Source organism: Desmodus rotundus, chromosome 5 (assembly GCF_022682495.2).
Source record: "Desmodus rotundus isolate HL8 chromosome 5, HLdesRot8A.1, whole genome shotgun sequence".
NCBI lineage: Eukaryota > Metazoa > Chordata > Mammalia > Chiroptera > Phyllostomidae > Desmodus > Desmodus rotundus.
In genome coordinates, this window is record NC_071391.1 from 42,715,878 (window position 1) to 42,739,615 (window position 23,738).

The window sequence follows — 23,738 nt, forward strand, 5'->3', positions numbered from 1 at the left end:
GTTCTTTAAGCAGTGATGTTAGCAGGGCTCAGTGATAGAATGGATGTGGAGATTAAGGAGAGGGAGGAAGTAGGAGCAGATAACCTGGTCTACTTGAACACTAAGAAAGCTAAGGCCATTCAGTCTGAATTCCTCAGCTTTCCGCCTCCTCCCTCAAATTTTATCTGCATCCTCCTCAACCTCTTCTGCTTTCCTGTGATAATGAAGAGGCAGCTGTTCTATTTGAGACCCATCCTCCACCTATGTTGTGGGTCCCATCTCCTCCTGCCTACACAGGGACCTCACTGGACAAATTAGTTCATGTCTTACCCATGTCTCCAATTTCTCTGTGAGCATGTGAATGGCCTCTAGTCTCTCCTTTGTTCCCTAACCCTGTAATACCCAATTAACTAAGAAACTCTCACTTGCTTCACTGCCATACTTTTGCATGGAGCTGGTCTCACCTCCTCACTTCCCATTTACTCCTGCCCCTCCAAAGTAACTGCCCTCCCTAAGGAAAAGTGACCTCTCATCTGCCAACTATATGGGCTCTTTTCAAAAGTCTGTAACTACTTGACCTTTTGGCAGTTGACCATTCTTTTCTGTTTGAATCATTACCATCTTATGGCTTCTGAGCCATTATTTTATTCTATAAACATTTAATGCGTTCTCATGTGCCAAGCACACTGCTAGGTGATGCAAATACTATGGTAGAAGACACTATTCCTACCCTCAAGAAGTTTAACCCTCAATAGGAGAGACAGGCAAATAAACAGATGATTACAGCACAGTGGGAATCTGTGCATCTCTTTCCCAGAACTGCTCCTGGCTGTTCCTTCTCAGTCTGCTTCAGGGGCTCTATTGGGTGACCCCTAAATGTTACTGTTCCTTAGGGTTCTGGCTTGGACCTTCTTATCATCTTGCTGTACACACCCTTCTGAGTGATTCATCTCATTCATTTCCAGGGCTTTAATTATCATCTGTTTAAGCTGATGACTCCCAAATATGTGCCACTTCCAGACCTCTCTTCTGACCTCCAGACCTTAATATCTGCTTTGTACCTGATCTTTACTGTGTAATTCACAAGCCCCTTAACATGTCCAAACCTGGACTCATCACTTCTTCCGCCCCTAAACCATCCCCACTCAGTTATCAAGCTACAAACCCAGAAATTAATGGTAGTCACTCTCTTCTCCACATGTCCCATAACCCAGAAAGTATTTGGAACCAGTTAGTTCTACCATCTTTCCAGCTATCTCGGATATCCCTTTTCTTGATGACATCAGCTACTGCCCTCACCTCACCATCTTTTAACATAAATTACTGAAAGAGCCTTCTAACTTGTCTCCCTAAACTTCTTCCCTTCCCTCTGCCAATCCATTCTCATTTCAGCACGAGGGATCTCCCTGAAGTACAGATCCAACCACGTCATTCCCTGCTCAACATTCTTCAGTGTCCATCCTCCATTGTCTTGGGTGAAACCTCTACCTTAACAATGCTTATTAGATCCTCATGATCTGACCACCCCCTCCCAAGCCTCCCCAGCCTCATTACCTGTCCTGTTCCTTTAGCTCCTTCATATTGCAAGTTCCAGCCATACTGAATTCCTTGTAGTTCCCCAAAGACACCGCATTCTTCCATGCTTCTGGCCTTTTGCACATACTACTCTCTACCCTAAAAGCCCTTCACTCCCTATTCCTGGCTAACTCCTTCCCATCCTCAGATCTAGTCTCAAACCCTGCCTTTCCTGACTCCATCAGGCAGGCTTAGGATTCTCTTGTTTTTCTATTATCATTGCCTCTTCTCTGTTCTGTCTCTGACTGCTCTGGGACTTCACTGATGGCAAGGTTGCGTGTTATTCATCCTCATGTGCCCAGGGCCCCTGACAGATTCTTGGCAATGAACAGATGAATGAATGAGGCACCTCACAGCATATCCTTCACCCTCATTCACTCTTCAAAAGACTCACCTCTGGGCTCAGCTGCCCACACAGTTGAGGTATTTCCACATGTACCCACTTATCCCACTGGAGATATTTCCACTCCCCTCTCTCACAACATATCATTTCTCACCCTATGCTCTCTCCTCCTCTCTCCCTTTCACCTGGGCTTCTCTTTTCCTGGATCTTCTTCCTCTCCCCTCTCTTCTGCTTTCCTGTGATAGTGAAGAGTCAGCTCTTCTATTTGAGAATCACACCTCCTCCCGCCTCCACAGGGACCTCACTTGATTAATTATTCTGTGTCTTACTCATGTCTCCAGTTTCTCTGTATATACCCATTCCTCCAATAGCATGTGAATAGCCTTTATTTCTCTTTCATTCAGTTAGCAAATACTTAAGGACCTCCAGAAATTTGCAGATCCAAATCTGTTGGACCAGGTGTCTGCTGGGGTTCTTGGAGGGAGTGAAAAATGAGGAAGCTGTCACCTGCCATCAGGCCATAAGGTGCTACAGTGCCTTGCCGTCCTCTCCACTCCACCAGGCCCCCTTCCCTAGAGGTGCCATAGGCAGCTCTTTCCTCTAACACCCCTTCACATATGTTGGCTCCCAGCCTTCCAGCTCCTGGCACCCTGGCCTCTTTTCCTCTCCAATCAGATTCCCAGATACATGTGCTCTTGCCCTCTTCTCTCCCTCTCTAATGCCCTGGGACCTGCAAAGCAAAAGTCCTTCCCAGTGGTTCATGCTATTGGATCCCATCTTTTTCCTGGCTTCCTGCTGCCTACCCCTTCCTTCAGCTCCAGTGTCCATGTTTCCCGGGTAACTCTCTGACTTCCAGGAATTTTTAACTGATGCCACAGGGGAAGTGCTTCTTAATTCTCCTGTATCCTGGTGAGAGGACACCTCCTCCCAGAAGTCCCCCTGGAACCCTTAAGCCTGAGTCAGGATGCCCCTCTATGTTCTGCTTAACACACTAGAAGTTTGTTTTCCCCTCTAAGCTGCTCAAAAGAAGAAGCTATTGTCTATTAGGGCCTAGAAATGCCATAAGTTTGGTGAGGAAGGAGGAGGGGAGGGAGGAATGGAGGGAGCAGGGGTACACATCAGACCTTACAGCCACACCATTTGCCACTGAGATGACCCTGGCTTCTCTGAGCTCCCCTTTCCTCAGGTGAACATGGAGGTAACATTAAAAGAGTTGTTTTGAGGATTCCAAAAGAAAACAATTATTAAGTGCTCAACTTTCAATTTAGTTCATTTTATTTCCAATGTCTCAGTTTCTTTACTGTGCTTGCCCGCCCCTCAACCTCCTATCTCTTGGCATCCCCAAACTTGTTCTTTCCTCTTGACATCTCTGGGTCTCTATACCTCCAGCTTCTCTGCTAGCTCCAACTGCACCATGCCCTCTGCAGTCTGGACTCTGATTGTCAGGATCAGAGCTTAGGACCAGGCCCTTGCTGCCCATCACCACCACTCCTAGCTCCCTCACCATTTCCAGGTCCTCCTACCTGTGGACACCACAAAGGCAGGCACTTGATCTTTCCAAGTCACTGCTATTTCTCTCCTGCTTAATATAGTATTTAGCACATGGTAGGTCTTTAGTAGATATTTGTTGAATGAATCTATTAGTGAATCATTTCATAAGCATGACCTAGGCCTGCCTCTCCCCATTTTCTTTTTGTCTCCTGGAGACCTCTAAGCATCCTCTGATCCCTTCCCCTCTCACCACCTGACTCCATGTCCACCTGACCATCTACCTGGACTGGCAATTACCTCATCATTGATCTTTTCTTCTAATCCACCCTGTCCACACTGCCAGTTATTCTCCTAAAGCAGAACTTTACTCATTCTCCCTCCCTATTCTGTTGCCTTGCCATGACCCTTTATTAGGGCATTCCAAGCCCTCCAGCAGAGGAGCAACATGGTATAACAGAAAGCACTGGTTTCGGAGTCTGTCAGAGCTGCAGATGTCTCTCTGCTACTTGCTCTGAGCCTCAGTTTTCTCATCTGTGAAATAACATTTATCCCAGGGTTATTGTGTGTATCTGGCACACAATAACAGCCGCTGATATTTAGTGAGCCTTTTCTGTATGCCAGAGACTGTGCTAAGTTTTTGTAGCATTCTTTCATTTAGCTCTTGTGTCAACCATATAAAGTAGGCCCTTTAATCCCCATTTCACAGAAGGAGAAACCAAGAGTTAGTTAGGTTAAACAACTTGCCCAAGGGTTACGCTTTAAGTGGTAGAGTCAGAATGTGAACTTAAGTCTGCCTGACAGCAGAGTCCATCTTCTTAACCACTGTCATAGTAATTCACGCTTGCACACTTACAAAATATGTCCTGTGTGCCAGACAGTGTTCGTACTGCAAACATAGTGCAGTAAGTATCAGTATTGCCCTTAGTTTATAAGTGGAGAAATGGGAGCACTGAGAAATTAAGTGGCTTGCCCGAGGTCACAGAGTTGGTAAGTGTGAAGCTGGGCAGAAAATCCAGTTGATTTGGCCCCAGAGTTCACATCTTCACCACTATCCTGTCCTGCTTCCCTATAATATATTGTCTTCCTATTCTAGGATTCCACTAAGTGTGAGTTGATGAGTGAATCTATGCTGAAGTCCTTTCTATGGCTAGTTGTTTGTCAGTTCATTCCATCTCATTTGCCACTGCAGGAAGACTGCACCCTTATGGCTCTCCCGAACTGTCCTCCCCAAGGCCACTAGTGAACTCATTGCTAAAGTCAGCAGCCACTTCTCCACCCTCATTTACTTAACTCTCAGCAGCATTGGATGCTATTAATCTCTCCCTCTTTGTTGAAATGTTTCCTCCCTTAACTTCTGTGATACTGCCTCCTTCTCTAAGAAGAATAAAGGTCTCCTCAGACTTCACTTTAAATGTGAGTGTTCGCCAGGGTTCTGTCCTAGACTCTCTTCCCACTCTACACGTCCTATCTCACGGTCCCCACACCCATGGCTTTTTGTACCTCCCTGATTTGTCCCAATCCAGATCTCTATTCTAGGCTCCAGATCCAACTGTGCTTGGAACAACTCCATGTGGGGGTTCCAACAGGCACCTGAAAAATGGCTTCTCCTCTGTGGTACCCTAACAGCACCACTTTAGTAGCCTGGTGGGATGCCAAGGAGTCAGTCTAGAGCACTTCTATTCCCTCACCCTTCCTGAACAGTCAGGGTCAAGACTTGTCAGCTTCACTTTCTTCTCTCTTCTCTGTATCCTCGATCCCACTGCTTCTGACTTCTTCAGGTCTCCTTTGTCCAGCTAGGACTGTCTCCCCTCAACTCCCCCTATAATTTCTTCCTCTTTCCATCTATCCCTTCTCCCTGAATCCCAGGCAGTGTGGAGTGCATAGTCCTGGGATCGAATTGAGGCTGTTAACTGAGGGAAGCTGTTTCACTCTGAGCTTCAATTTCCTCAATGGAAGGCGGGACACCTTCTTCACAGGGTTGTTATGATGATTAAACGAGATACTGTCTGTGAATTGCCTGGCATAGGGCCCAGCACACTATAAAAGCTCAGAAAATAGACTTTATTTCTGCCTCCTCTGCTCACATCCTTCTCCAGCCTCTCCCTGAAGTGCCTCCTGGGAGCCAGTCCTTGGAGAGCCAGGCCCTGGGTACTGCCTTTGCCACCAGTCACAGTCCCATGGGGTTGTCCCAAGGCTATCCAGGGAAGCCAGTTTGTCTTTGTCAGCCTTTTCCTCCCTCCTCCCGTCCTCAGTCCCCTCTCCTTTCTGCTCCCAACCCTTCCAGCTCTGTCTCCTGCTTCTATTTACCACCCCCCACCCCATTTCTCCAGGTTCATTGTTCCTGTCTCTGACTTACCTCCCCTTTATGCATTAATTCCACTCACTCTTTCCTTTGCTGCATACTTACTCTCCCCCAGTCTGCTCCCTGTCATCCACCCACCAGAACTCTTTCCTGTCTCCTTTATGCCTGGCCCTCTATTTCCACCTCCCTTTGCTCACAGAGTCCACCCTCTCCTTCTTCCACTTCTGTGCCAGTCTGCCTGGTAGCTCCCCTCCTCACCCTGTTGTCTTTCTGGTCTCTACCCCTCCCTGGCCCTGGGACAGGAAGTTGAGGGAGGAGGCCTGGGTGGTGCAAGCTCCCCCAGCCTACTTCCCCTTCTGTACCTCGAGCCACTCCTCTACTTCCTCCTGTAGTATCCCCTTCCCTTATGGTCCCCCATCCCTCCCCCCAACCCACCTCTCCTTCCTCTCCCATGTACCCCCCTGCTCGCAGGTCCTATAGACATACAAGCTGCGGGTTGGGGGAGGATTGACATCACATTGCAGGCCCCAATGAACAGTCTTGCCCCTCCCCCTCCTAATGAGAACCAGCTGTGGTTCCAGAGGCCCAGATGTGGGGCTAGAGGGGGAGAGCAGGATGGAGCCAGAGGACAGAGTAACAGGACCGGGACAGAGTGAGGGCATACAGCATGGCAGAACTGGGTGGGAGAAGAGATGTGACAGATGTAGGGGGAGAAAGAAGACAGATCTGGGTAGGAGGCAGGACAGATTGGGGAAAGACACAAGATGGATGTTTAGACCAGATCTGGAGAAGGGATGGGACAGACCTGGAGAGGAAAAGAGACAGGAACAGGGAGGAGGAGCAAGTCTTGGGGAAGAGGCAGTGAGGAACACTGGACAGATGGGGGAGATGGTGCTGAGAAAAGAGCTGGAGAGGATGAGACGGTCTCGGGAGAGAGTCTGGAGTTCGAGTTTGGAACTAGAAGCCCTGGAGCAGGAAGTGATGAGGCACAGTCCAGACAGAGGCCCCAGGGACCTAGAGGTCACAGCTGCAGCCGCAGAGCTGACCACGAGTGCCCCGGCAGCATGTGTGAAAGCATGCCTGTGTGGGTGGGTCTGCAAGTGTGTGCACGTGTGCCTGTCTGTGTGTCTGTGCATGTGTGAAAGTGGGCCTGTGTGCATGGGAGGCTGTGTGGGAGTGTGCCTGTGTGCATACATGGAGGAGGGACTATCTGTGGGAATGAGCCTGTCCATGCGAGGCCCGTGAGAAGGTGTCTTTGTGTGTCTGTATGTAGGCCTGCATGTGAGTATGTGTGTTTGTGGGCATCCATGTGAATGAATTTGTCCATCTGTGTGTGAAAAAACATGCTTCTCTGTATTTGTGAGGAGGGGTATCTGAGTAGGTGCACTGGCTGTGTATCTGTTAAAGTAGCCTGTCCATGTGGGTGTGAGTGTGTGTTGAGTGTGCTTGTCTGCATGTAAGCTAGTGCATCGGTGGGTCTGTGACTTTATGAGTATACACTGTTGTGTGTCCACTGTAAGAGTGTATTGGGGGAGTTTGCACTGGAAAGGGACCCAGGCTGGGTGATAAGGAGTGTGCTGGGGTCTACACAGTTTGGAAGAAGGGGCATTTGCCTGGGTCTGAATCCCTCCTCTTCAAGGTCTATCTTTTATTTTTTAAAGGATTTTACTTATTTATTTTTAGAGAGTGGGGAAGGGAGGGAGAAAGAGAAGGAGAGAAACATCGAGGCAAGAGAGAAACATCAGTCAGTTGCCTCTTGTACACACACTGACCAGGACTGAAGCTGCAACCCAGGCATGTGCTCTGACCAGGAATCAAACCAGTGACCTTTTGCTTTGCAAGACAACACCCAGTGAACTGAGCCACACCAGTCAGGGGGCTAAGGTTGATCTTTCACCTGTGCTTTTATCTCATATCTTTCATTCAAAAAATTTATTGATCAGGTACTATATGCCATGCTCTGTGCTACACACAAGGTGAATAAGATACAATCCTGGCCTTCAAATAGCTGGTATGCTGTCTCTGGGTAGGGAGACAGAGAGTTATACATCGTGTAATAAGTACATCGGCCTTACTGTCCATTATCTTTTCTCCCCACCAACCATAACTGCTTTCTTTCAACTGGGTGATTAAGTAAACAGGAGCAACTTTTAACCCTGGATGTCAAACCCAGTCTCTAGGCCTAGATCCCTGACCTGGGCCCCTGGGCCATCCCTGAATACTCAGCCTCTCTCCTGTTTGAGTCAGGCCTGTCTTCACTCTGGCCTCCTTGTTCTGAGTTTGTGTGACCTGTTATTCCATAGGGAAGCTCCATGGGCTCCTCAGACTTGAGCCCTGAGGATCTTAGTGCATATATAAAATCCCAGAACTCGGAAGCTAGGATGAGGGTGCCCATCAGGAACGGTGCTGGGAACTGATGAGAGAGCATCTACCAAACACCCAGCTCTGGCCTCCTTACTCCCATTGTCTCTAATTCTCATAAAACCCCACAAGGTAGGAATTACCATAACCATTTTATAGATCAGGATAATAACAGAGATTGGGACTCAAATCCAGTTCAAACTCGGGAGTCCCTGCTCTTTTTATTGACACACACGCATGGGAGAGATGGGGTTGGAAAGTGTAAGAGAGGGGTCAGAAACTCAACTCCCTTCGGAGGACAGGAAGTCCTAGAGCAGAGCAAATCTGTAAAGACCCAAGGACACACTTATGTGGCCAAAGGACTGACCATTGTGCCTCAAGGGCATGCACTCACACGTGTTTGTGTATGTCATCTTAGTTGGTATGTACATGGATGTTTCTCTGTGTCAGTGGGTGTGGCAGTGTGTAGTTCTGAGGCTCTGAGCATTCATTCAGCACTGGTGGCCTGCTGATGCTATACCTCTACTAAATGCAAGACATTCAGAGACTAAGTCAGACTGTCAAGTTGCTCCCTCAAGAAGCCTCCAATTCTGCAGTGGGGCTGACACATGAACAAATCAGGGCTTCTGTGCAATTTATTGTCAGTGTGCACCAAAAGAAGTGGGCGCCCAGTAGAGGCAGTTTGTTCTGCAGGGGGTGAGGAAGACGTGGAAGATTCCACAGAACACAGGACATTTGAACTGCATCTTGAAGTCTGAGTAGCAGATGGCCACTTGGAGAGGATTTATAGAGGATATCTCAGATCAAGGGAATAGTTGATACAAGGCAGAATTGAGAAGGAACACGGTAATGGGTTTGGTGTTGGAATGCAGGGTATGCCGGAAAAAGGAAAGAGGCTGCATGCTAGAGAGGTTGGCAGGGCTCAGGTCAGGAAGATATATTAAGGAGTTAGACTTTACATTGTGAGCCAGAAATCCCATACCTAGTGTCCATGAACCCTTTAAACTGCAGGCACAGTTTGTGCGTATGTGTTCCTGTATTTTTTTCCCCTAGAGAGGCAGCAGTTTTCTGCCGTAAATAATGGGGAACCAATGGAAGCCTTTTGTCAGGAGTGGTTTTTTGAGAGCTGTGTGGATAGCTCTGTGGATCGGGGGGTCCAAGCCAGGAGGCTGGGGGACGAGTAAGGAGTAGTAGAATCAAAAGGAGAGACGACAAAGTTTACACTAGGACAGCAGCAGTGGGAAAGAGAGGAAAGGGCACATTTGAGATACCTCTAGTTGAGATGGTTAGGTTTGGATGACTAATTGGAAACCAGACCAAAAAGAAGCAAGGAAGCCAGGAGAGCTTCTACATTTCTGGCTTGGACACTTTTGGATAAGTGGTGGTGCTGTTCACAGGAAAGGGAATGGAGGAAGAAAATCAGCTTGAGGTTGGGGATGTGCTGTGAAGGAAGTCCAGTATATGGCTGGATACATGTCTCCAGGGCTCTCCAGAGCTGGAAATGGAGATTGGAAAGTCATCAACAAATAGATGGTACATTAAAAATTGACTGACTGATACATTTGAATTGAAGGCTTAAGAGTGGATAAGACCTCAGGCAGTGTGGAGAGTGGGAAATATGTGGCCAGGATTAAGTCCTGAAGAGCACCAATTTTTATTTTATTTATTTACTTATTTTATTTTTTTTATCCTCACATGAGGACATTTTATCACTGCTTAGAGAGAGAGAGAAACATTGATGTGAAAGAGAAGCTGATTGGTTGCTTCCCGTATGCATCTGGACTAGGGATTCAACCTGCAACCTAAATATGTGCCCTGACCAGGAATTGAACACGCAACCTTTTGGTCACGGACAATGCTCCAACCAACGGAGCCATACTGGCCAAGGCTGAAGAGCACTAAGTTTTTTTTTAAAGAAAGAGCATTTTTTATTGTTCTGTTTTCCATTATCATTTATGCTCGCCATACCCCCTTCCACCTCCATCCACTGTTCTTCCCCACACAATCCCCACACTGTTGTCTATGTCCATGAGTTTTTTCTTTTTGCTCAATTTCTACCCCAACACTATCCCGAGAGCTGTTAGTCTGCTCTCTCTCTGTAAGTCTGTCTCTGTTTTGCTGCTTAGTTCAGTTTGTTCATTAGATTCCACATGTGAGTGAAATCATATAGTGTTTGTCCTTCTCGGACTGGCTTATTTCACTTGACATAATGTTCTCCAGGTCCATCTATGTAGTCGCAAAGGGTAAAATCTTCTTCTTTTTTATGGCCAAGTGTATTCTATTGTGTAAATGTACCAAAGCTGTTTTATCCACCCATCTACTGGTGGCCACTTGGGCAGCTGCCAAATTTTGGCTATTGTAAATAATGTTGCAATGATCATAAGGGTGCATATATTCTTCTGAATTAGTGTTTGGGATACTAATTAGTTTCTTCAGATAACTTCCCAGAAGTGGAATTGCTTAGTCATAAGGCAGTTCCATTTTTAATTTTTTGAGGTAGCTCCATACTGCTTTCCACAGTGGTTAATCTAGCGTGTCATTTAAGACTGCCATCTCCTTGTTGATTTTCTGTCTAGAAGATCTACCCACTGAAGTTAATGGGGTGTTACAACCCCCTACTATGAGTGTATTTCTTTCAGTCTCTCCCTTTATGTCCATTAAGATTTGCTTTACATATTTAGGTGCTCCTGTGTTGGGTGCATTCATGTTTACCAGGGTTATATCCTCTTGTTGGATTGGTTTTTTTTTTATCATAATATAGAGTCCTTCTTTGTCTTTTACTGTAACTTTGGTTTTAAAGTCTATTTTGTCAGATATAAGTATTGCTACCCCAGCTTCTTTTCCTTTTCATTTGCATAAAGTATCTTTTTCCATCCCTTTACTTTTAGTCTGTGTGTATCTTTCGTTCTGAGATGATCTCTTGAACAGCATATATGTGAGTCTTGTTTTCTTATCCATTCCGCTGCCCTATGTCTTTTGATTGGAGCATTTAAGCCATTTACATTTAAAGTGATTATTGATAGATGTGTATTTATTGCCATTTTATTTTTTTAACTATGTTCTTCTGTTGTTGTTTCTCCTCCTTCTCTTCCTCCTCCTCCTTCAAGCAAGCCCTTTAACATTTGTTGTACTACTGGTTTGGTGGTAACAAACTCCTTTAGCTTTTTCTTCTCTGGGAAGCTCTTTGTTACTTCTTCAATTTTATTTTTATTCTTGCTGTTCCTAAATTTTTAAAATTATATCTTATTGTTTATGCTATTACAGTTGTCCCAATTTTTCCCCCTTTGCCCTCACCATCCATCCCCAACTCCCTCAGGCAATCCCTACACCACTGTCCATGTCCATGGGCCATGCATATACTATATTTTTCCATGTATAATGCACACCCATGTTTTTGGCCCAAACTTTCAGGAAAAAAATCTTTTGTTTTAATTTTTAATCAATTATTTATTAATCTATTTATATTTAGAAACAAAACTGATTATCATATTTCAAGGTATTATTTTGCATACAGATGTCATTATTGCTTTCTAGAGTTACACTTTTAATGTATAAGCACAAATAAAATAATTAAAAACATTTATATAGATATGGAATTAGTACTACCCATGTATAATGCAGATCCTTATTTTTCTCTCAAAAATTTGGGCAAAATAATGCTCATTATACACAACAAAATAGGGCATATTCTTTGGCTACTATATTCCCTATGCTGTATTTTACATCCCCATGAGTATCCTGTAACTACCAGTTTTTACTTCTTAATCCCTTCACTTTTTCGCCCATTCCCCAGAGGGCCTTCCCATCTGGCAACCGTCAAAACATTCTGTGTATCTATAATTCTGTTTCTGTTCTGTTTGTTTTGTTTTTCAGATTCAATTGTTGATAGGTATTTATTGCCATTTTATTATTCATAATTTTTATCTTCTTCTTAAAGAAGACCGTTTAATACTGGTCTTCACATAATACTGGTTTGATGGTGATGAACTCGTTTAGCTTTTTCTTGTCTGGGAAGCTCTTTATCTGTCCTTTAATTCTAAATGATAGCTTTGCTGGGTAGAGTAATCTTGGTTGTAGGTCCTTGCTTTTCATGACTGAATATTTCATGCCAGTCCCTTCTGACCTGAAATATTTCTGTTGAGAAATCATATGAAAATCTTATGAGGGCTCCCTTGTAGGTAAGTGCCTGCTTTTCTTTTGCCGCTTTTAAGATTCTCTCCTTGTCTTTAAGCTTTGCCATTTTAATTATGATGTGTCTTGGTGTACGTCTCTTTGGGTCCATTTCTGAGTTTCCTGGACTCATGTGTCTTTTTCCTTCACCAGTCTAGGGAAGTTTTCACTCATTATTTCTTCAAATAGGTTCTCAATCCCTTGTTTTTTCTCTTCTCCTTTTGGTATCCCTATGATGTGGATGTTATTAACATCATAGGGATACCAGAAGTTTCATATTCTCCCAAAGGTCCCTTAAAATGTCCTCATTTAATTTTTTTTTCTTTTTGCTGCTCCAATTGGGTGTTGTTTTTCTACCTTGTTTTCCAAATTGCTGATTTCATCCTCTGCTTCATCTAGCCTACTGTTTATTCCTTCCAGTGTATTATTTAGTTCAGATATTGCATTATTTATCACTTGTCCTTTTTTATGTTTTCTATGTTTTTTTTTCATGCTGTTGAGCATGCTTATAATCATTACTCTGAACTCTATATCTGATAAATTGCTTGCCTCCATTTCACTTAGCTTTTCTTCTGAAAAATTCTCTTGTACTTTCATTTGAGATTTGTTTCTTTGTCTTCCCATTCTGGCTGCCTCTTTGTGTTTGTTTCTATGTACTAGATAGATCTGGAAAGACTCTTGCAGTCATGTCAGATGCTGCCTGTGACTGGCTCTGAGCAACCTGTTTGAAGCTATCAGAGATCCACAGCTTGTGGCTCCCACTGCTGGACCTGGATGGTTGCTGAAAGAACTAAGCTGAACACCAATGCTGGCTTTTACCAGCACCGGGTCAGGGTGAGGGTCAGCTAAAGTTTCAAAGTACCCAGAGATCAGCTTCTGCCTGTAGGTTGCCTGAAAGAGCCTCCCACTGTACTCCTCAGCAGGGCTTAAGCTCCACAGGGTGGGGCAAGAGGGATTCCTGCTGGTGGGCCTATTGCTTCCCCCAAGGCTGATACCACATGGAAGGGTGTGTTCTGCCCAAGAAAGATGGCTTCTGCAATACAGGTATCCTGGCGGCTGACCCTTTAGCTCCCTCCTCAGAGCCACCAACCTCAGAGTTTCCTCACACGGCTCTAGTCTGCTCTGCCCTCCCTATACCAGAGCCCAGGGAAACTGGTTACAAACTCAGTTTTGTGCATTGGCCCTTTAAAAGGGTGTGTGTACCTCTAGCCCTCTCTTGTGGTAGACAGAAACCCTGCTGCTTTTCACAGCCAGATGCTGTGGGCGCCTTTCCCAGTGCTGGTGCTTTAGGCTGGGGAGCCCAGCTTGGGGTTTAGACCTCATACAACTCAGGGGAAACGGCCCTCCAGTCCCTCTGGAACTTCCCATGGGAGCCCAGCCAGCCCACTCGCGCCTCCGCACTTCCTACTAATCTTGTTATGGTGATGTTGTTTCTTCTCTAAGTCCTTGGTATAAGGCTTCTCTACAGCTAGTCTTCAGTTGGTTATTCAGGATGATTTTTCTATAATTTAGTTGTAATTCCAGTTTGGTCCTGGAAGGGGTTTCGTGTAGCTTCCGCCTAATTTGCTACCATTTTGGATCCTCTGAAGAGCACCAATTTTTAAAGGATGGGTGGGGGAACTTGCACAGGAGAGTAAGAAGTAGACGGAGAAGTACAAGGGAAGCAAGAAGTGGGGTGTGACCATGTGAAGCCAAGACAAGTAGGCTTCAAGGAGTCAATGATCAGTAAGCCCATGTTCCAGAACAATACAGTAAGAGGAGGATTTTTTTTAAAGCATCCATTTGATGTAGAACATAGAAATGATTGGACGCTGAGTGAAAGTAGTGTATGGGAGAGGAAGCCTCACTTCATAAAGGGTGGGAGGCTGTGAGAGTGAGAAACTGGAGGAAATGAATCAACCTTTCAAAGAGGGTTGCTCTCCTTTACTCACTAAATGTCTTCATAAGGCTTCCTCCTTCATTGAACTCAGCAGTGTTTGAAACCCCGGCTCCCCTTAGCCTCAGAGGCAGCTCCCCTCTCTGGTTTTTTGTCTGTCTGTCTCTCTCTCTGGCCATTTAAGGATACCTTTGTCCAGCTCATGGTTCATGCCAGAAAATTACCCATGATACTTGACTTCTCCTATTACCTTATCCCCTGCCTTCAAATAGTCATCAAGCCCTGTCTATTCTACCTCCTAAACCTCTTGCAGCCCTATCCACCTTGGTCGTTTGCATTGCTAACATTCATCAAAGTCATCATCAAAGCAGTGCCATCGCCTGGACTCCCACAAGTGTGTTACAAGTACTGTTCTAAAATAACTGTCCTATCTGCACGCCCTTATTTTCCCAATGTGACTGATCGTGATCTTCACAAAATATAGGCTATATCTTAGCACACCCCTTCTCAAAATACTTTGGTGGCTTCCATTTGCTTTTAGGATGTCAAAAGCATCAGTATGGCTTATGGATCTCTGCCCCATGTTATACTGTCACCCCTAACACTCTACACTTCACACACATTGTCCCCTAACCATCCCCCAAACACTCAGCCTCTTCTTGATTTGGACTGTAAGCCTTTTCAGTCTTTTCCCTCTTCCAAATACTCTTCTCTCCTTCCTATAACCTCTTCTCTGTCCACCATTGCCTAGCTGACAGTTACTCATTAAGTAGATCCCAATTTGACTGTCTCTTCCTCGGAAGCTCTCCCCGACACCCTGTGTTAAATCCCTCTTATGCCCTCATAGCGCCCTGTACTTTTCCTCACAGTCCTTATCAAACACTTGTAATCACTTCTCCAGTTCCTGAACTGTAAACCCTGTGAAGCCAGGGACTATTTTTTCTAAGATTTTATTTATGTATCTTTGGGGTGGGGGAGGGAGGAAGAGAGGGAGAGAAGCATTAATGTAAGAGAGAAGCATCGATTGGTTGCCTTTTGCACACGCCCCAGCTGGGGACTGAACCCGCAACCCAAGCATGTGTGCTGACTGAGAACTGAACCATTGACCTTTCACTTTGTGTGACAATGCCCAACCCATTGAGCCACACCAGTCAGGTATGTTTTCTTTATTCATGGATGTGTCCCCAATGCCTCCACATAGTATATGCTCAATCTCTTGTTGAATGGGGAGGAAAATGAGACTAAGGGAATATAATATATATACTGTATACACTATATATACACATATATGGAGAGACTTTGGCATATTTTAATGCTGATAGAAGTCTTCAGCATAGAGGAAATGGTTGACAATTGCGTGAGGTTCTCAAGCATATGGTTATTGAGGTGAGTGTTGGTTCTGAATAAGAAGAAAAATGAGAAAGGACTGGCCATATTTTAAAGTCTAGAGATGGAAGGAAGGGAGTCTGAGGGCAGTCAGACCTGAACAATAGGAACAAAACAATCTGTTGAGAAGGGGGGTCAGGGTGGGATTGGACATCTGCCAGGAAAAGACTGGATTGGGGCCCGAGGAGTCCTGAAGTGCAGTTTCCTGGGCCCAAGGTGGGTGTGAGGCAGCACAAGGTCTAGACCCCAGTCTCCCTGAATTGTTGATCACTCCCGTGTCATGACCTTTTAACTTCTGCTTTTCTCCCAGGTCAGGGAGCCTGTGCTGGAGCCGGGGCCCAAGTTGGACCTGATCCAAAGCCTGAGATCAGGCTGGGCCCAGAGCCTGGCCTGGAGCTGGAGCTCAAGACACATCTGGACTGCGCCTGTCATGCAGAAGGAGCCAGGCACTGCGCCTTCCTGCACTGGCATGCAGAGCCCCAGACCCCTCCGCCTGTTCCCACTGCTGCTACTGCTGCTGGGGGCCAGGGGGCCAGGTGCCTGGGGTCAGGCGGGGAGCTTGGACCTGCAGATTGATGAGGAGCAGCCGGCAGGCACACTTATCGGGGACATTAGTGCAGGGCTTCCGGCAGGCACGGCAGCACCCCCCATGTACTTCATTTCCGCGCAGGAGGGCAGCGGTGTGGGCACAGACCTGGCCATCGACGAACACAGTGGGGTGGTCCGTACAGCCCGTGTCCTGGACCGCGAGCGGCGGGATCGCTACCGCTTCACTGCAGTCACTCCTGACGGTGCTACTGTGGAAGTTACTGTGCGAGTGGCTGACATCAATGACCATGCTCCAGCCTTCCCGCAGGCTCATACTGCCCTGCAGATACCTGAGCATACAGCTCTTGGCACCCGCTATCCGCTGGAGCCTGCTCGTGATGCAGATGCTGGCCGCCTAGGAACCCAGGGCTATGCACTGTCTGGTGATGGGGCTGGAGAGACCTTCCGGCTGGAGACACGCCCTGGTCCAGATGGGGCCCCAGTGCCGGAGCTGGTAGTCACCGGGGAGCTGGACCGAGAGAACCGCTCACACTATATGCTGCACCTGGAGGCCTACGACGGTGGTTCACCGCCCCGGAGGGCCCAGGCCCTGCTGGACGTGACACTGCTGGACATCAATGACCATGCCCCAGCTTTCAATCAGAGCCGCTATCACGCTGTGGTGTCCGAGAGCCTGGCCCTCGGCAGCCCAGTCTTGCAAGTGTATGCATCTGATGCTGATGCTGATGCCAATGGGGCTGTGACTTATGAGATCAACCGCAGGCAGAGCGAGGGTGATGGACCCTTCTCCATCGATGCACACACGGGGCTGCTACGGTTGGAGCGGCCACTGGACTTCGAGCAGCGGCGGGTCCATGAACTGGTGGTACAGGCCCGGGATGGTGGGGCTCACCCTGAGCTGGGCTCAGCCTTTGTGACTGTGCACGTCCGAGATGCCAATGACAATCAACCCTCCATGACTGTCATCTTCCTCAGTGCTGATGGCTCCCCCCGAGTATCCGAGGCTGCCCCGCCTGGCCAGCTTGTTGCTCGAATCTCTGTGTCAGACCCAGATGATGGTGACTTTGCCCACGTCAATGTGTCCCTGGAGGGTGGAGAGGGTCACTTTGCCTTAAGCACCCAGGACAGCGTCATCTATCTGGTGTGTGTGGCTCGACAGCTGGATCGGGAGGAGCGTGATGCCTATAACTTGCGGGTTACCGCCACAGACTCAGGCTCACCCCCTCTGCGGGCCGAGGCTGCCTTTGTGTTGCATGTCACTGATGTCAATGACAACGCACCTGCCTTTGACCACCAGCTTTACCGACCGGAACCCCTGCCTGAGGTCGCACTGCCTGGCAGCTTCGTGGTGCGGGTAATGGCCCGGGATCCTGACCAGGGCACCAATGGCCAGGTCACCTATAGCCTGGCCCCAGGCACCCATACCAACTGGTTCTCCATCGACCCCACTTCAGGCATCATCACCACGGCTGCCTCCCTGGACTATGAGTTAGAACCCCAGCCACAGCTGATTGTGGTGGCCACAGATGGCGGCTTGCCCCCTCTTGCCTCCTCTGCCACAGTAAGTGTGGCCCTACAAGACGTGAATGATAACGAGCCTCAGTTCCAGAGGACTTTCTACAATGCCTCACTGCCTGAGGGCACCCAGCCTGGAACCTGCTTCCTACAGGTAGGTAAGCCCTGCACACAGAGGGATGCTGCTATGGGCAGGAGTGGATCAGAGGGCCACGGGGGAGCTCAGAGCAAGAACCAGGCACCTACTGATGGTGACTTACGCCAGAGCATTTAGTCCTATCTTGTGAGCTCCAAAGTCAGTGCAGAGTGTGAGGGTTAGTGAAAAGATGAGAGAGCAGACACAAGAGCTGGACCAGATAATCTTGGAAGTTGAGGGAATTAAGATTGGGTCTAGAGAAAATGTGTCTGTGGTATCAAGAATCAACTCACCTTCTGTAAGTCCTGCACTGTGCTGGGCCCTGGGAACAAAGAAAGGGGACAAGCTTGTTTCCAGGCAGGCCCTAATCTAGGTGGAGAGACACTCCAGTAACTACTGCCATAGCAGGCGGCATGTGAGCTGCTGTGGGAGCCCAGAGGACAAGGCTTTGGAAAACTAGTGAGATTTTGTCAAGTGGATAATACGGGGTGTGTGGACAGGGACCCCAGGCCTACAGAAAGAGCTGCAGAACACCATGACTTGTTCGGGGGACTGCATTGTTCAGGTTGGCCTCGGCTGTGCTGATGAGAAAGAGCCCAGGGGAGATGAGACAGGATAGTAGACAGACGAGAATCCAAGCTTTGACTTTGTTTTAAAAATCACAGGGACCCAATGAGGGACTCCCGGAAATCTGATATGTCTTTTGGAAAGATTGCTTTGGCTGCACCATGGAGTATGGATGCACAAGGGGAGACTGGAGGCAGGGAGGCCTCTTAGGAGACCAGTGCTTGGAGTCTTTATGTCTCAGAAGTCCACCAGACCCCTGAACACCTTCTCGGGGGCTCTCTGTTGGCTTAGATTTCCAGGCCAGTGCCTGGGCCTGGCTGAACCCTTCCCTTCTGGCCAGACTCTGGGTTTTTGCCTGCTTGCTGCTGTCCAGTTGCCACCCACTCTCATGTGTTTACTGTGCTTCTTGGCCCAGGACCAGCGGGCTATGGCTTCCAAACTTCTTCCTCCTCACTAGTGCCTGAAGCAAGAGGGCAACTCTCCAGGTGGTTTCCTGGAGTTTTCACTTAGTAACCATAGGGAAACAGGGTTAAAAATAACCAGTGGGTATTCATAATGGTTACAAGAAGTCATTTTAATAGCCCTGGCCAGATGGGTCAGTTGGTTGGAGCATTGTCCTGTAAACCAAAAGGTTCAATCCTGGTCAGGGCACATACCTGGGTTCAATCCCTTGTTGGGACATGTACTAGATGGGGCCAGTCAATGGTTTTCTCTTTCTCTCTTTCTCTCCCTCTCCCCACCCCTTCCTCTCACATAAAATCAATAAACATATCCTCAGGTGAGGATAAAAAAAAAGAAGTCTTAGTATTTGATTCACTCAATATACATTTAGAGTATCTAATATTAAGGACACAGAATACAAATACAGTAATGAATTAGTCACCCCCTCCCTCAATACACACGCATGCTTCATAGAGTTTATACTCTAAGGGGGAGATTCATGTGCAAAGAAACAGTTTTACTGCAATAAGAAAACTTCCATGATGGGGTGAAGTACATGTGAAGTACAGTTAGGCAATAGGAATGTCTTCCCAAAGGAAAGGAGCCTTGAGCTCAGACTTAAAGGATACGCAGGAGTTTATGAGGAGACCAGACAGGATCAAGCAGAAGTGGCATGCACACAGGCGTGGGAAAGCCTGATTTGTTTGAGGGCCTACAGTGACTTCGTGGAGTTTAAGGTGGGAGATGAGACTGTGCACAGGGAGGGGACAGACAGTGGAAAGTCCAGCCAAGCCAACAGGTTTGAGCTTTTTCTTTAAGGAACATTGAAGCTTTCTGAGGAGTAACATGATCCTATTTGTTTTCTCAAAAAATGCTTTTGACAATCAGCGTAGAACAGTGGTTCACAGCTGGAGGCGGTTTTGCCCTCTGGAGGGGACTTTTGGCAATGCCCAGAGACAGTTTTGATGGTCACAACTTGTATCGAGTGGGGAGACACCAGGGATCCTGTAATGCACACGACAGCACCACAGCAAAGAACTGTCTGGTCCGAAATGTCGGTCGTGCTGAGATTGGGAAATCCTGGTGTGGAGGAAGGATGGGAGGGTCAGGCAGCTATGAAAAGGGAATTGTAACAGTCCAGGGGGAGACCACTCAGGCCTGGGTCAGGACAGTGATAATAGTGGTGGAAAGAAATAGACAAACAGGAGAGATAATGAGGATTTACTTAGTCCCCGGTTGATTGATATACCGGGAGAGGAAAAGGGAAGAACACATTTCCGGCTTGAGCAACTGCGTGGATGGAAGAGACATTAGAGAGGGGTTTGGAGTGTTCACAACTTCAGTTTTGGACAGGTTGGATTTGAGGTGCCTGTGGGATGTCCAAGTGGAGATGTTGAGCAGGCATCTGTATGTACAAGTTTGGAGCTCAGAGGAATGACTGGGTCAAAGAGGAATGACGGTCAAAGCTGCGGAAGTGGAAGAGAGGGCCCTGGGCGAGTGTGTACAGCAAAAAAAGGCCAAGAAGAGATCCCAGGGAACAAAAATGTGTGAGACCAGACAGAGTAAGGAGAGGCAAAGGAAGACTGGGGCGTGAGGGGGAAGCAGGAGAGAATAATGTCAAGAAGTCAAAGTGGGAGAAACACCAGGGAAGGAAGTCAGGATGGGGCTACTGCAGTGTTTGTGGTCTGTTCAGAAGTTTAGAGTTCACAGATAAGAGTCTTTAATTTCTCCTCGAAATAGTGCATTTGCTGAGAGCTAGGGATGTGGGGGCGACAAGAGGAGAGAGATGAGGTTAGTTATGGCTTTTGGTAGAGGTTGCTAACACGGTTGGACTGTGCAGCAGGGCAGACAGCCTGCTGAAATGGAGACTCTGCATTTCCATCGGAACCTCTGAGCAGGGGCTGCATATAGGTTGGGAAATTCAATTCTGCCTTGGTCCTTTCCAGTCAATGGCCTCTGCGCCTTTTGGGGCCGGTTCCTGACAACTTCCCCTGACCACTATTTATTGCTTTCTCCCTGCAGCGAGTCAGAGGGCAAAGGTCTGTAACAGCTTCTGGAGATGGTTCCACAGCTGTGCTGCAGCCTGCAGGCTTAATGCAGGGGAAGTTTGTCTCCTGGGATATCCGGGCCCACAGCCACAGTAGAGTTGCAGCGGGAGCTGTTTCCAGGGTCCAGCCATGGCAGGGTCATAGTGTCTCTCGGGAGGGTAAACAATGGCACAAATCACTTCTGTCAAGGGCCTGGGCAACCATTAGCAGTCCTTGGCCAGCCTTCTCCCTGAGCAACATTTTCTGGCTCCGAAAGGGGAACTCTCCAGGTTCCTTTTACAGCATATTATGACCCTGAGGCCCTTGTATCCACAAAGAGCACTTTGTCACAGGCTACAGCAGTCAGCACCAGCTAACCCACTATGGAGGCCCTAATGTGCATGGATGGTATAAAACTCAGTTTGAAAGAAGTTTTTGTTGTAAGACAGGGCAATCAGAGTGTCCGTTTACTCAATGAACAAATACACATAGAGGACCTAGGGTGTGCGTGGCCCTGTCCCAGGCTCAGGAGCTCCCAGAATGGTGTATCCTGCTGATCTGGCTCTGAAATGTCCAGAGGCTCCTGATATTGGTGTCTAATCACTCAACTTTTTCTGAACCAGTCAGGGAGATGCCCAAGAATTAACCAGGAAAGCCTTCCCCTATTCCTTAGTTTGGGGAAGCCCCCACAACTGAAAGACCTCAGTATTGGACCTGCGATATAGACCTGCAATTCTCCCCCTCCTACTCCCAGTGAGGTGGGCTTGAGAGGTGAAGGGATGCTAAAGGTGCATGAGTCACATCCACAAATCCGTAGAGCAGACCCCGATCACTCCAGTGATCAGATTCCAGTATCAATCAGATCTCACTCTGTAATGACCAATCTCAATAAAGAGTAGGCCCTCTGACACTAGCCTCTATAATTCTATCAGTCAGCCAGTTTTTCTACTTGGAGTGATTTAGTGAGGGTTATTAACTCCCTGTGATCCACCAAGAATTTATGGTCACTGTTCTTTAGCACTCTTTATAAATACAGTTGGTCCTCATTCTTTGTAGATTCTCTATTTGTGAATTTGCTGACTTTCTAAAATTTATGTGTAACCCAAAAATCAATACTCAGGGAACTTCTGCAGTTACTTTCAGACACGTGTAGAGCGATAAGTCACCTAACGCACATTCCCAGCTGAGGTCGAACGTGGCAAGGCTCTGCCTTCATGTTTTAGCTCTTATACTATAAACAAGGGCCCTTTATACAGTCTGTTGAGTGCCACGTTTTTTTACATTTATGTGCTTTTCACTGGCGATTTTGCTGTTTAAAAATGGTCCCCAAGTGTGGTGCTGAAACACTGTCTAGTGTTCCTGAGAACAAGAAGGTTGTGATATGCCTTATGGAGAAAATGCAGGCATGGGCAAAAGTAGGTTTACAGTCATTCGTGCAGCAAAGACATGCGGGTTGAATAAATAATACCGTAACACAAGAATAAGCTCTGCGTTCCACATACTCACAACTGTGAGCCTACTTTGCCCACCCTTGTGTGTGTGTTTAGATGCACTTCATTCAGATAAGAGTTGTAATGCCATTAGCCATGAGTTCAATGTTAATGAAGCAAAAATATATGTTAAATCAGGTGTCTTTCAACAGAAACACACCTAAAACAAGGTCATGTATTGACCAGTTGACAAATATGTTGTGATGAGAGGCTTACAGGAATATAACACAGGTGACGAGGTCTGGACTAGGCTTGGGTTTTGATGTATGTCCTACTAGGCCCCTCTGTGTGTCCGCCATCCAGAGACTCTGAGCCCCAGCTGGGCCAGGGTCTGCTCCTTCTAATCGCCATGTAGCTCTGGCTTTCCTGGCCAAAAAGATGGGGCATCACTCACCCCAGCCTCTCCGTAGGTAACAGCCACAGACGCAGACAGTGGCACATTTGGCCTCCTCTCCTATTCCTTGGGTGCTGGACTTGGGGCCTCGGGGTCTCCCCCTTTCCGCATTGATGCCCACAGTGGTGACGTATGCACGACGCAGATCCTGGACCGTGACCAGGGGCCCTCAAGCTTCGACTTCACAGTGACGGCTGTGGATGGGGTGAGTGGGCAGCTTGGGATGTTGGGGTAGGGCATTCACCAGGGCGAGACAAGGCCCACCTGACTTTGGCTACATATCTCACCAGGGAGGTCTCAAGTCCATTGTGTATGTGAAGGTGTTTGTGTCAGATGAGAATGACAACCCACCTCAGTTCTATCCACGGGAGTATTCTGCCAGCTTGAGTGCCCAGAGTCCACCAGGCACCGCTGTGCTGAGGGTGCGTGCCCATGACCCTGACCAGGGGCCCCACGGGCGACTCTCCTACCATATCCTGGCTGGCAGTAGTCCCCCACTCTTTGCCTTGGATGAGCACTCAGGTGAGGATCCTGCTATATCCAGAATCTGTCTCCCACCCTACCCCCTGCCCACCTGCCTAAATGAAGTACTGCCTTCCTTCCAACTCTATTGTTTTCTTATACATCTCTGCTCTCTCCCTCCTCCCAGGGCTGTTGACAGTAGCCTGGCCCTTGGCCAGACAGGCCAACTCTGTGGTGCAGCTGGAGATTGGGGCTCAGGATGGAGGGGGCCTGCAGGCAGAGCCCCGTGCCCGAGTCAACATCAGCATTGTGCCTGGAACCCCCATACCACCCATATTTGAACAACTACAGTATGTCTTTTCTGTGCCAGAGGATGTGGCCCCAGGCACCAGCGTGGGCATAGTCCGGGCACACAACCCACCAGGTATCATTTTTCATTATACCCACTTGGTGCCATACCAAACCACCCCAATATAACCCTCAAGCTACATCTCAGAGTACCCCAAATAGCCCCAATACAAAACTCTGGTTCCAGTTCCGACAACTCCTTGGGCCTGTGCAGGCGCTCCTCTGCTTCACCCCCAGGCACATGAATATCACCTAGTGCCACCTAGCTTCTCTGCCAACAGCTACCCCTCCCCCCAGTCCTTTGAAAGACACAGGTGTGAGCATTG

At 47.6% G+C, this 23,738-nt stretch overlaps 1 protein-coding gene across 1 annotated transcript in view; it reads left to right on the forward strand.

Moving 5' to 3' along the window:
• Positions 1–23,738, forward strand: part of DCHS1 (dachsous cadherin-related 1) — a 38,482-nt gene that overhangs the window by 2,871 nt on the left and 11,873 nt on the right. Inside the window, exons 2-5 of the mRNA XM_053924916.2 lie at positions 15,794–17,701; positions 22,619–22,807; positions 22,893–23,124; positions 23,252–23,488. Of these exons, the coding sequence (XP_053780891.1) occupies positions 15,914–17,701; positions 22,619–22,807; positions 22,893–23,124; positions 23,252–23,488 (2,446 nt within the window). The 5' untranslated portion in view covers positions 15,794–15,913. The remainder of the gene's footprint in view (positions 1–15,793; positions 17,702–22,618; positions 22,808–22,892; positions 23,125–23,251; positions 23,489–23,738) is intronic.